The 12,873-nt window shown below is 35.2% G+C and overlaps 1 protein-coding gene across 1 annotated transcript; it reads left to right on the plus strand.

The window, feature by feature from the left end:
- Nucleotides 1–770: 770 nt before the first annotated feature.
- LOC135666606 (uncharacterized) lies at nucleotides 771–12,603 on the plus strand. The gene is made up of 10 exons (XM_065178198.1): nucleotides 771–1,237; nucleotides 3,118–3,197; nucleotides 3,580–3,630; nucleotides 3,756–4,289; nucleotides 4,418–4,672; nucleotides 5,137–5,202; nucleotides 8,156–8,332; nucleotides 10,466–10,517; nucleotides 10,587–10,874; nucleotides 12,423–12,603. The coding sequence occupies exons 1-10, from the start codon at nucleotides 995–997 to the stop codon at nucleotides 12,576–12,578; spliced, it is 1,902 nt and encodes a 633-aa protein (XP_065034270.1). The 5' UTR covers nucleotides 771–994; the 3' UTR covers nucleotides 12,579–12,603.
- The last annotated feature ends 270 nt before the right edge of the window (nucleotides 12,604–12,873 follow it).

Genomic DNA, 12,873 nt, shown 5'->3' on the forward strand with positions numbered 1-12,873 from the left:
TGAGATGCATCCTTTTTGGTGTCGAGTGCATGATGATGTTATGATGCTGTTTGACATGTTCTGCTAGAAACTTTTAAGCTTGTCGATCGAGATGCATGTTCTGTTCATTCGTTGGCTGTAATGTCCATAACATTCAATTATGAATCTGAGATGGAAGATTTCAGGGTGAAAAGCTTCCAAGGTTTCTGATCGAGAGCCACCAGAACAGCGACTTCGAGAGGAAGTCACCAAAATTTGGTGGACTATCAGCAGTAAACATCAAGTCATAATGACTATCTTATGCCATTTTGATCTCCGACACCAAAATGAATCAATTGGGGTCGGTTGTGATCATTGAAATAGCAAATGGCTTGATCGATCGATCGATCGATCGTTTGCCAGATGGAGTTTCAAGATTTGGTGGAAATTTGATTGAATAGGTCAAAACCTATCACGTTAATCTCTCACCGATTTCAATCCGAATCGATCGAGCCGCGTGCTCTACTCGTACGTATCCTGGTTTATACTTGTAATTGACGACGCGCAAGCAGTCGGTATCGGGTTCCAGGACGGTGGGTTAGTATGGTCTAGTATAAAAGAAGCCCTAGTGGCGGGTCCCGTTGACAGCTATAACCCTCTATCGAACACCTCCGTTCTTGGTATCAACCTGGTAAACACCCAATCTACACCCAGCGACCTGAATCGCCGAGAAGCCTGTGGAGTACATGTCATTCCCTGCAAGGGTCATTTTCTTTGGGGTGTTTTCGTCTTTAATTAAAACAAGGATTCGAAAGCTCGTCTTCTTTCCCTCAACCCTAACTCCTCCCCCAAATCTCTCAAATCCTCCATCTTTCTCTCATTCTTTTCTCTGTTCTACCCTTCCATACTGCAGAGGCATCCAATGTGAAGAAAAAGACGTGAGGAATGAAGTAATCAAGGTGGTGGCAAATTACGAAGTGATCTTTGAAGAAGAAGTGTTTCGAGAGAGAAAGAGAGAGATTGAGGTGGAGAGGAGATGCCGGTGGAGGAGGCGCTGCCGGGATCGTCGAAGAGGCCGCTGAGCTATAGCCCATCGCGGAGTCCGGCGAGCACGAGGCTCTTCGGGGTGCCGCCACGGAGGCCTGCGCTGCAGACGTCGGCGGTCAAGAAGCCACCGGAGCCGCTCCGTAGGGCCGTCGCGGACTGCCTCTCGCCCGCCGCCCCCCACCTACATGGGAACCCCTCGACCCTCGCTTCTGAGGCGGCGAGGATCCTCCGGGTCAGTTATCTTCTTCCGTCTCTTTCTTACATGTCTTTGGTGCTTTAAGGTTTGAGAACCCCACCGACATGGAACCACTTTGCTCTTATAAATCTGGATGCGAAGGTCTGATTTTTCTCATTAGTACACGCCCTTGTATACTTCTGTGATTGGATCTCTTTTCTTGTTAAATCCTGGCCTTCTCTTGCTTCTTTCCTATTGGTCCTAATCCTGTGGTCCGTGGGGTCTGATTTGGTCTTAGGTCTCAAATGCCACCTTTACCTGCGGTTTACCAAGTTTGGCGTTTCCTTTCATAATGTGCTCGCCAAGCAAAATGCGAATTTTGAGACTATGTATGTTCAATATCCTATCAGGAACTAACGTGATATGGTAAACCGTTTCCTGTCAGATTTGTGAACCTCAGCAATTCGTACTTGTCACTGTGCAGACTTGTAGCTTGATCATGTCTTGTTCAGCCACATTTATATTTTGCCAAAAAGTATAGCATCAATGTTCTGCTTATTGTGCTTAAAAACAAGATTTTCCAATAAAGGCATGATGCATTAGATTAATTTATCCCTTAAAAGGCAAATCCATTTTAATCTTGTTTGATGACTCAAGAGGTTTTCCTAACTGTGTAATTTTAGTTATATATGTTTAAAAATTTGATAGTGCTATATTGACTATACAATTTCTTGAATCTTAACGGATAATATTTGACTTACAAACCTCTTCAGTGCAGTTATAAGAAGGGTTATATTGAAATCAGTGAATTGAATAAATTATCTTGCATCTTTTTATCCCTTATACTTTCAGTAAAACATTACAGCATGCAGATACTCTAGTATATTTTGGATTTTTTGTCTGTATGGTGTAGCATTATGTTACCTACTAATGATCATGTTCTCAATATATGCTTTTAGATAACATTTAAAGAGTTCATATTTATAATTTGATTCTGAGATAGTTGATGTTTCTTGGTTGTTTCTCATTAATTTTGTTAAGTAAACTTAATTGCCTAATAAAATAAAATAAACATCTCAGGTGTTGTCATTTCTTGGAATGTTTTAGTTTCTGTTGATAGTTAATATGTTTTTTTAACCATTATTGCATTGCACCAATTTGGTAAAACCAAACTTTCTCAAAATATTCTTAAGCTCCACTGGGGCTTCTGCTACTGGAATTTTTGAGTTACTACACTCATGTTGCTCTTTTGTCAAAAAATGGTCACATCTTCAACTATGTAAATTCCATAATGAACTTCTTTAAATCTAATGGTTCTATATGGTAGTAATAATTGGAATGTTATTATTCCATCAAGACATTTAAAACTATGTAGGATCATTTTCTAAAGATGCCTTGTATTAAGTCTTATGACTAACTGAAACTCTGAAAGTGATGAAATGATATTTGGTGTTTTGAGCCTGCAATACCAAGGTGTTGTGTCAGTAATCATATGTTTCAGCTTTCCCCTCATTTTATCCTTATGCTCATTCATAAATATATACACGTGATTCATCGTGTCAACATTCACATCTGTAACCCATATTCATCAACCATTTTGAAAGTGTACAAACTCAGCATCTTACATGTGGTGGTCTTGTTATTGGGTTCGCCATTGGCAAGGAATAGTGTGATATTATTATTGACTGGAGTTGAGTGATAATGACGGTAGCATACATGATTGGGCAAGCAGCAGGGGCCCTTTGCAGAGACTGCTCCCAGCCGCTTGTGTACATGATGCCACTGTTAGTCTCATGCACACAAGACCTAGTAGCATGACTCTTGATTAAGATGCCTTCTATTATTTTCTCATTGTGCTTCATCTCTCTACTGGCTCATTTATTACTTTCATGTTGTTTCTATTTGAGTTTAGCATTAAAGTGATTGGATGCTGACAGGATTTCATGGCTAACCCTTCAACCACTGACATGGCTTATACCATGCTTGTAGAACATGCACTGGCAGAAAGAGATCGGAGGTACTATGTTGTTTGATGATATGTATATTCTGGTATTATTTCTGTTAAAATAGAAGCTCATATCTATATACTTTCCAGAAATTCTTTACTCTGTATATTTTATTTAGCAAGATTTTATGAAATTGTTCGTAACATTAGTGGAATTTGAGCAGTGTACAATATGGCATAGGATGAATTATGATGATTTTTAGTAAAACTTAAAATTGATGGGTCTTTATGCTTTAGATCTTGTTACATCTTGATTTTGACTAAGGTTGGGTATAAAAAAGAAGATTTCAAGCCAGGCAGATTTTGCTGTGTGATGATGTACTTAGAATTTGGAATTTTGGATCATAGCTTAAACATGATGCAGTATCTAATTCTTCCTTTTTCTATGGACCAGCCCAGCAGTACTTCCAAGATGTGTGGCATTCTTGAAGTTCTATCTTCTTCGGTGAGTTACCTGTGGTATTATTCTTGCACTTGATGCCATGCAACTGATATTTCTCATTCAGTGCTATAGTAGGAAAAAAGTCTGATTAGGTTTATATTTCTGGTCGTATTATCTCTCTCCTGCAGATATGTGCCAAAGGTTTCAACATTGCGGCAGATTGATCTATTTTGCATGAATGCAATTGCTGAGTGCGAATCTGTAAATAGTCGAAGAGTGCCAATGTTGACCAAGTCATCAACTCAACGATCTAAATCATCATCGACGGTGTCAAATGCTTGTGTTCCTTCCTTACCACGCCCCAATTTTGCGTCTGCTTCACTTATGAAATCCTTAAATTATGTGCGCTCTCTTGTGGCACGGCATACACCAAAATTGTCTTTCCAACCTGTCATGCAAACTACAGCATCAACTTCTGCAAAACAATTACTTCCGACTCTATCTTCTTTGTTGACTAGATCATTTACTTCTCAATTAAGTCCGGAAGTTGTTAGTAGCAAAGATGCCCTTGAGATTAAAGAACCTTCTGGTCCATCTGCTTCCGCATTATCAAATATTGAAGAAGTTGATGGAGAAGGAAATAAGTATATATTTTCCGATGTACTTAAATGGCGATGGCCTGGGGAGGGAGAATACAGAATGTCTTGTTTAACAAAGGAAAGGTATAGCACAAATATCTTTTAGTCACACTTCTCCATCCAACTAACGCAATTTCAGATGGTATGTGTTCTTATGTATGTTTGGATAGTAATTGAAACTCAAGTCTAACAAGATTTTCCTTGCCATGCAGTTGTGGTGTTATGCGGTCTCAAGACATTCATACACATAGTTTTTTAGAAGTTGGTGCTGCAGGTCTTTTAGTGGGAGACATAGAGACCAAAATCAAGGACCATTCCTGGATGTATTCTGTAACTCACAACTTACGGGATACTGACCTGTTGTGGCCTTCAACAACTACAATGGCTACCAATTTTTCATCGTCTAATAGCCACTTGAAAGCAATAACAGCATTTAAGCGCATGAAACCAGGCCCTCACCAAGTTTGGCATGTCTTCTTTCATTGCCATTTTCAGTACCTTTTTTGTTAGTTCATGTTTTTTCAGATATTCCTGCAGTTCTGCAAGTGCATTGCAATATTTGCCACCTAATAGCAGTTCATAGATTTATGTGAAGAGACGTCAACCAAGTAATTTGCCTGAGTTACACTATTAGATTCACTTAGATGATGTATGACACTGTTATCTATAAATACCCATTAGCATGTAAAAGTTTTAAGATTATTCTTTCTTATGGCAATTGGTCAGTAGATCTTCATGTTAGATGATTGAAAATAATTCTACTCAAGAAAAAAAAGGAAGTTTTGCTGGTTAGTCTTGCCAATCTATTTGGTTCCATGAAAAACATGTTATTATCAAAAGCTAAATAATTACATTATGATTGACGAATTGGAAGCATAAATAATTGAACATGTAAGAGTTTGTGTATGTAGTTAATTGTTCTTTTCTTCAGGGCCAATATACCAGTGAGCACATTTCATCCACGAGTTCGGCCCCTATTTCAATATAGACATTACAGGTACTAAAGGAAAGCTCTTACCATCTTCTGAATTGTTTATTCTTCAAAAAGGAATTAGTATATGACATTCCTTGCATTATTACGCATCTGGATGCAGACATGTATTTTCTTGATTGTTTATTTTATGAGTACTCTCTTGAAATAACTTTTCATCAAATATAGATCAATCTGAAATTTTCTAAGTATGTAGATTTGCAAGACTTAATAAAAGGAAAGTGAAGAACTAGTTAAAGCTAATAACATTAGAAAAAAAATGTTCAATAACAATGAAGTTTTATAAGTGCATATTTACAATTAAATGAATTTGCATTAATGAAAAAGGAAAATTTGAAATTTGTGCTTTGATATTGGATCTTTCGTGGCCATAATATATTAAATTGGTGTCATATCATAGTTCATGTTGCAAGGTGTTGCCAAAATATGGATGGTTCTAAGTTGCTTAAATTGTTGTGATAATGTGGATCCACCAGAACTTCTGTTCTTAGGTGACAAGAAATTTCACTAGTTTCACATTGTCAATCATTTTATTCGTTTGCATTGTGAAGAATTAAAAAAAATTATAACGTGGATCTTTTGTCGCATTAAGATTTGTAGAGAACAATATGTTTTAGTTAAGATATGAGTATTTAAGTTTTTATTTGTCGTTTCTATTGAAGTTCTTTCTGGTCTTCTTTTACCTATCCTCGTATCATTACTCCTATCTATCTTCGTACCATTAATAATAATTATTTTTTCTCTTTTAACTATCATATTGGTTGGTCTCTGAACACATGCTTGTACCATCTTAGACAATTCTCTCTCATTTTACTTTTTATCAAATCGATGCCTAGTTGTTTATGAATGTAAACATTTCTTTTCTTATTTTTCCTACTAGTCACGTACATCCACCTCAATATTCTTATCTAAGCAACACAAACTATATATATATATATATACATACATATGTTATTTTTCAATAGTTTAACATTTAAATCCATAAAGCAACAAATTGCATAACTTTGCCCCTTAAAGCTTCAGGTGGTGTCTGCATCATTTACAAGTGTCGGCGTGAATTGTATTTCATATGAATTTTATGTTGGATGATGATCAAGCACTTTCTGCTATTGCTGTAGCTTTCTGCATTTGGTATTGTGGTTTGGCAAAAACATGGAACTACAAGTTACTCTGGATATGACCTTTTGTAGCATTAGTTGATTTGAACTTGACCAGTGATTGATAGTTAAAATGAACTAATTTCATTTTATTAAAATTTACTTGGATTATTTGTAGGATAACCTTGTCAAAATTTTAAATTGTAAACCGGATGCTGATTTGCATATTGAATGTATAACAAGTAAAAGGCATCTCAACCTCTCTCTCCTTGTTCATCATGCAGTGTGATGTATAACAAGTTCATGATGAACAGAGGAAATATTTTTTTGTGAGAATACAGGAAGGGAAAGAGAGAGGATAGTAAAGATAATAGAAGAAATTTGATAATAATTGGACTTGGTCTTGCTTAAGGAGTAGGATTAAAAGTCATGTACCTTCGCACACGTGACACGCGGATGTCATCGTAAAAGATATATGGCCTTAGGCCACTCATACCTAATGTGAGAAAAAGGCATTCATCCATTCGCTTATTATTTATCCATTTACAATCCCTCTGCCTTTTATAGACAATAAATACAAAGAAGAAAAAGAAGATACATAAATATGGAAAAATATAATTACATCCAGTCAAATCAATCAATTATACCTTCCAAGAAGTTAATATTTTATATTTGATTTAGAATTTTTTTTTCCTTTTGATGATATTTTTAATTGATAGATTTTTGTCGTCAAAAAATGATACTAGTTCCTATAAGTATATTTGTTAAACAGATGAAGAATTTTATGAACTAGTATATTTAATTTGAAAATTAGGTATATTTGTGAAGCATGTAAATATTTTTTTAGGAAAGAAAAAGAGATGGCAGCTAATATCATAGTTATAAAACTTAGGTCGAATTGGCCAGTTGGGTCAGAAACATTGGAGGACGTTTGACTGGTCCAGTTCACCGAGCCATGAAAACTTTAAAAAGAGCGAAAGTTCTTTAACTTTTTATTGAATACCGAAAAATTTTGAATTTTTTGGAGGGCATTTAATTCTTTTTCATGATAAGGATGAAAGACAAGAATGCTCAATTACATGAATTACTCTTACCTGCTCTCAACATGTCTGCCATGCCCTTGTCATTCTCTGTCATAGTATTAGGAAAATTATTTTAATAGTTATCCATATGTTTTGTATTTTTGATATGATATATAATATTATTTTATTTTTAATAAAAATATTAAACATGATTGTGTCCATGGCTGGTCTGGTTCTAATCACTATACTCAATATTCCAAAAACCAAATTCAGCAAGCAGGTATTTCTGATATTGCACAGCATATATGCATGTGCGTTAGTATGGAGCCATCTATGAGAATTAATTTAAATTATTCAAAATGTACTGGTTAAGTAACAAATCAGAAATGTATGATATTTTAAACAATAAAAACATGACAAATATAATTTGACATATAAGATGATATTTGTTGTACTCACTGAAGAACCTAGTACCTGACAAACTATTGAAATCAGATGAGTGAGATGTAATGTAACCTTATGGCCTATGTACTAAGTATGGTACATAAAAATGGTTTATTAAAGAGGAAAAATGAAGTAAAATATGATATTTGCATAATATGTTATATATATATTTGATTTGGGGTATGCTTTGGCAATTATTCACTATTATAAATGTGTAGACCATAGTCTCTGTCGCATCACTACTTAGATGGGAGATAGAGCTGGATAGAGATCCAACACAATAACAATTAGTGTCTTGTTTTTACTTTGAAATGTTGAAGAATCTTTTTTATTTTTGGTCTTGGTGATTTGCCATTCTTTTCTATTGCTTCTAATTATCATCTTAATTTATGCTAGTGAGCAGCAACCTTTAAAGTTAAGTCTTGCTGAAATTCATGAAGTCATAGCTGAAGTTTGCTCAGAATCCACTACATCAAATGCTAATACATTAATTGCAACGTCACAATCGAACCACATCAGTCAACCTGCTACAGATGTTGCTATTAGTGTTCTCATCAAGCTGGTTATAGACATGTATGCTTTCACATCTCTGATTGCTTTGTATTATTGTAATGTCTTCCATGAGTTGTTTGCATTACTCTTCTTATACTGATGGATCAATGTGATGCTTAATATATTTAACCTGAATGTGGCATCACCATTATTCTATGACCAAGTGTTCCAGTTCCTATTATCTTAAGTAGTCTCAAGAATGATTCTTGTTGCAGGTGACATGGCAGGATGGTGTTAGTGTGAGTATCTGATGAAGATGGAACAAATTAACTCGAGATTCATTTAATAGCTGTAGATCACTCATATATATGTATACACTACTAACTGTTGAGTGTATGCGAAAGTCTAATTATGTGCTTTTATTTCCTTTGAACTTTTTTGTGAACCTTTATTTAAACCGTTTACTATTTTAAAATATAACAAAATGTTCTTTTTTTGCTGTTATATTCTTTTTTCCTACTTTATTATTATCGGCTATTATTAAACTGGTTGGACTGGGCCATACTGACACAGATCAGGATGCGGACCAAGCGATTTCACCTGGTTTGGTTCGAAGATAGGTGCTTCTACTATCCTTACCAAACTAGGTGTACTGTCCAGTTCTAATGGTTTAGATCGGGGGTGTCTGGTGGCAAGCCTACTGTCCGGTACTCCTATCATTTTTTGGATTTTCTTACAGCTTTTGACAATTGTTTTTATTTTCGTTTCCTTTTCCTCTCACACTTCTCTTTCTCTCTCGTTTTCCTGCTCGTTTTTCATGCGTCTCTCTAGGTTTTCACCCACCCTCTCTCCTCGTTGTATCACCATTGTCGCGCAGCTCCAGCATCCTGCCATCCCATTGTGTCACCATTGTCATTGTTGTTACTGCTTCCTTTTCTGCCTCTGGCTCCTCGGATTCTCCTCCGGCTGTATCGTCTTCCTCCACTATGCCTTTTGCTTCTTCCTCCTCTTTTTGCTACTATCCTTCTTCTTGTCTTTTCCCTTTTCCACCTCCTCTTTTTTTCTCCCTCTTTCTCTTTCATGTGTGTTGATCGATATGCCAGTGTACCATGTATCGAGACACAAGTTAGTGCCAAATGTACATCGGTCCACTTATTGGTATTTAAAACCTTGGTTATTAGGGCGAACTCAGTGTATGAGGCTCTCACCATGGCGTCTAGGGATAGTCAATGCACATAGTCTTATATCTATTTTAAAGAGGCTATCTCTGAGACTTTTCCTATTCTGTCAGGTCGCAAAGGAGTGACCTTAGTTGTTAGTTTACCCATTTATGTTAGTAATCCAAAGTGCTGTACATTCTCCACAGTTCTTTTACTATTTGCAGTTGGAAATTTTTACCAAGACTGGTACATTAAAGGTTCAATCAGCCTACCATCTTACCACGGCACCACCTAATATAACTATAAGCTTCCTGTTGATTTTTTGAAGGATGGTGTGAAGTGTGTTTATCAGTAAATACCCAGTTGGTGTATATCAGTTTTAATAGTATTTGAAACCTTGATCCTCACATTGTTAAAGTAACTTAATGATGCATCTTTTTACCTCAAAGCCTATTTTATCGACTTCAATATTTTATCCAATTTTGCATTTGATCTAATAGGTATTTGACAAGGGAAACCCACACCCACCCACCCCTTTTTTTCTTTGTCTGAATCTTGTGTATAATCATTTTCTTTTGCTATAGATATCTTTAAATATTTTCCTCGGGTTTAATATTGACCAATGGAGTTAAGATCCTTGCTCAGGGAGCAGGAACTATCAAAGTCTTCTTTTTTCTGGTTCTCTTTCATCTTCCTATGAATCAACAGCTAGATTGGTATTTTCATATCTGAATATTTTCTGTATTTGGTATATATGCTTTTTGCTGTTTCCAGCTTTTTTTTGTTCATAAAAAATGTTAATAATGAAAAATTTTGATCTGAAGTTGCATGGATCTTTCTTATGTGCTATAGAATCAGATTTTAATAGTAAGACTTTGTCTTTAGACAGTCAGCAGACTGCAAGCTGACTATAAACTTGTTTCCTTATATGTGTAGTAGACAGTTGACAAGCATGCCCTTCATGTTGACTTTGTATCTTTTTCCAATGTACATCTACTGTTTGTGTTACTCGAGAAGTCCGTCACATTTTTAAGAGTATAATCAACTTTTGTAGGTATATGTTGGATCCTGGGACTGCTACTCCTCTCGCTCTTTATATGCTGGAGGTGCTGCACTTTTAAAGCAACTTGACTAGAATTTGTTGTTAGCATTTCTCATATTTTGAACAATTTTAGGGTATGCTTGGCTCTCAAAGAGTGGCTTCTAGAGCTCGGGCTTTTGATTTTATTTTAAACCTTGGTGTCCACGCACAACTGTTGGAGCCTATGTTACTTGAAGACCCTCAATCATCTGAGGTGGTTAAACCTTTGCAAGAACCATATATAAACAATGAAGAACAGCCTGGAACACCAGGAAAGATGAATAATGAGTCTAGCATGCAGCAAAGGATTTTTTCAGCTGTTGATAATTTTGAGTCTTGGCTTTTGGTCATCCTATTTGAGATTCTTCGTCTTCTTGTTCAGGTAATTATGCATAGAACGTCTAGTTACTTTGGATCATTTTTAGACATCTTATAGATATTGTGGCATATTATTTGTGAATGCCTTGCCCATTATGTACATGTGTGACACTGAGTCCTATTCACCTACTAATATGTAAAGAATGAAAACAACAAAAACAAGCAACCATAGGTTTTAAAATTACAGTTCATTAGTTGAGTTGGATATGCAGTGACAAAAACAGTAACGAGAAGCCTTTGCCTTTTTATTTGAGAACTTTCATGTGTCATTGACAGCTTTTAACTCTGTTAAGGTTCTTTTCTAATAAAATCCTGCCATCATCTGTACTTTAAGGCTATACTTAATCAGTAATCAAGACTTCTTTTTTGGGCTTCTCTTGCCCCCTTGTGTAGACTTAATCGGCTCACATTGTTTTCACTGATCATTTGAAAATACTCTTTGGATATGTTTGGTATTTATAAATGAATCAAACTGATTCGTTTTGAATTTTAAAGTTGAATTTGCTTATGAATTACAACCTTTAGATGGGCAAAATTCATAAATATAAGCCTGCCACTAATTTAGATGAACATATTGCTGGTTTATTGTCTGCTTTTCATGCTCCTTTTCGTCAATTGTTCAAAGACTTTTGGAAAAAAAAAGCAGATTCATTTTATGGTTCAGAATGTGATCTTCTGTTTTGTGCTTGCTTATTTTCTGAAAATTATTGTTTAAAATATTTGGATGATAGGACTGAGGTCACACTACCGCATCCCTTTTGTACTTGTCTCTTTTAAGCAGAGAATTGTAGCTTTGTCTTATGGTCTCAATTCGTTTATTGCATATGCTGCTACTTATTTTTATGTTCTTTGGTGGAATGGCATGTCATGTTCACATTTATGCTTATTTTTAGCAAAAATTGTACATATAATTAAATTGACATGAAGTGCAGTTACTTCTGGGACGCTGAAGGACCTGCTTATCTGTGAACTGGTCATATGCCTGCATGATCCATGTGTTTGATTTTTTAGTATAAATTTAGAAAGATTAATTAAATATGTAGGCAAATTAACCTCCACCCTAAATTATTTCTTCTAATTAATACCTTGAATCGATATTCCTCTATAATTAATTTTAGTCTTTGATTAATTCTAGTAGTTTACTTTTCAGCCAATAGACTAAATTAAGCTCTTTCTATCTCTCGCATTTCATACTTCTAATTAATCCTGTCAGGTTAATCTCTTTCTCCTAATTTATCTCTAGTATTCTTTAATCAATGTTAATTGATAATAGGATTATAAATAATGATTGGCTTTTCTAATTGAAGTTCAATAGTTAAGTTTATATATGAATTAAAGACTAGAGAGTAATGACATAAAAATATAAAATATAAAACTTGAGCAACTGTTGGGCCCTTCTTTTCATGATTCATTTTTATCTATCATGTTAAATTTCTGCTTGGATTTTTTTGTATAACTTCATTATCTTTTTGTTGCTGTTCCCTATGTAAAAGTACACAATTCTTTTTCTCTTTTTGGGCAACAATGTGATGCATGCTTTTGTTTGTTGCAGATTGATGAAAGGGAAGAAATTGTATGGGCATCTGCTCTGAGTTGTTTATTTTACTTTGTTTGTGATAAGGGACACATTTTAAGGAGGAGACTTGATGGTCTTGATATAAGGGTGAGAAACATTCTTCTTTATCCGCATTGTAATTCTGCTGGATGAAATGAAAGAATGTTATGTCTTGTTGATAGCTTGTTTCATATTGTATCAGGCATTACCTGAAAAAACCAGCAGCAGCTTGTTTCATTTTGTACATTTCATGGGTAAAATTGCTGGATTAGAATCCGCTTGCACATTAAGAAGGGATTATGTCATTTTTATTAATAAATTAAACTTACTAAAATGACAGTTGAGTTTTTTGCTTTAAAAGCAAAGTGCTCAACATATCAATATGATTTTTGTGGTTTTCCTTCACTGGGTACCTCCTAAATATGGCAAGTGTAAACAGCATAAGACC

Source organism: Musa acuminata, unplaced genomic scaffold (assembly GCF_036884655.1).
Source record: "Musa acuminata AAA Group cultivar baxijiao unplaced genomic scaffold, Cavendish_Baxijiao_AAA HiC_scaffold_1111, whole genome shotgun sequence".
Lineage (NCBI taxonomy): Eukaryota > Viridiplantae > Streptophyta > Magnoliopsida > Zingiberales > Musaceae > Musa > Musa acuminata.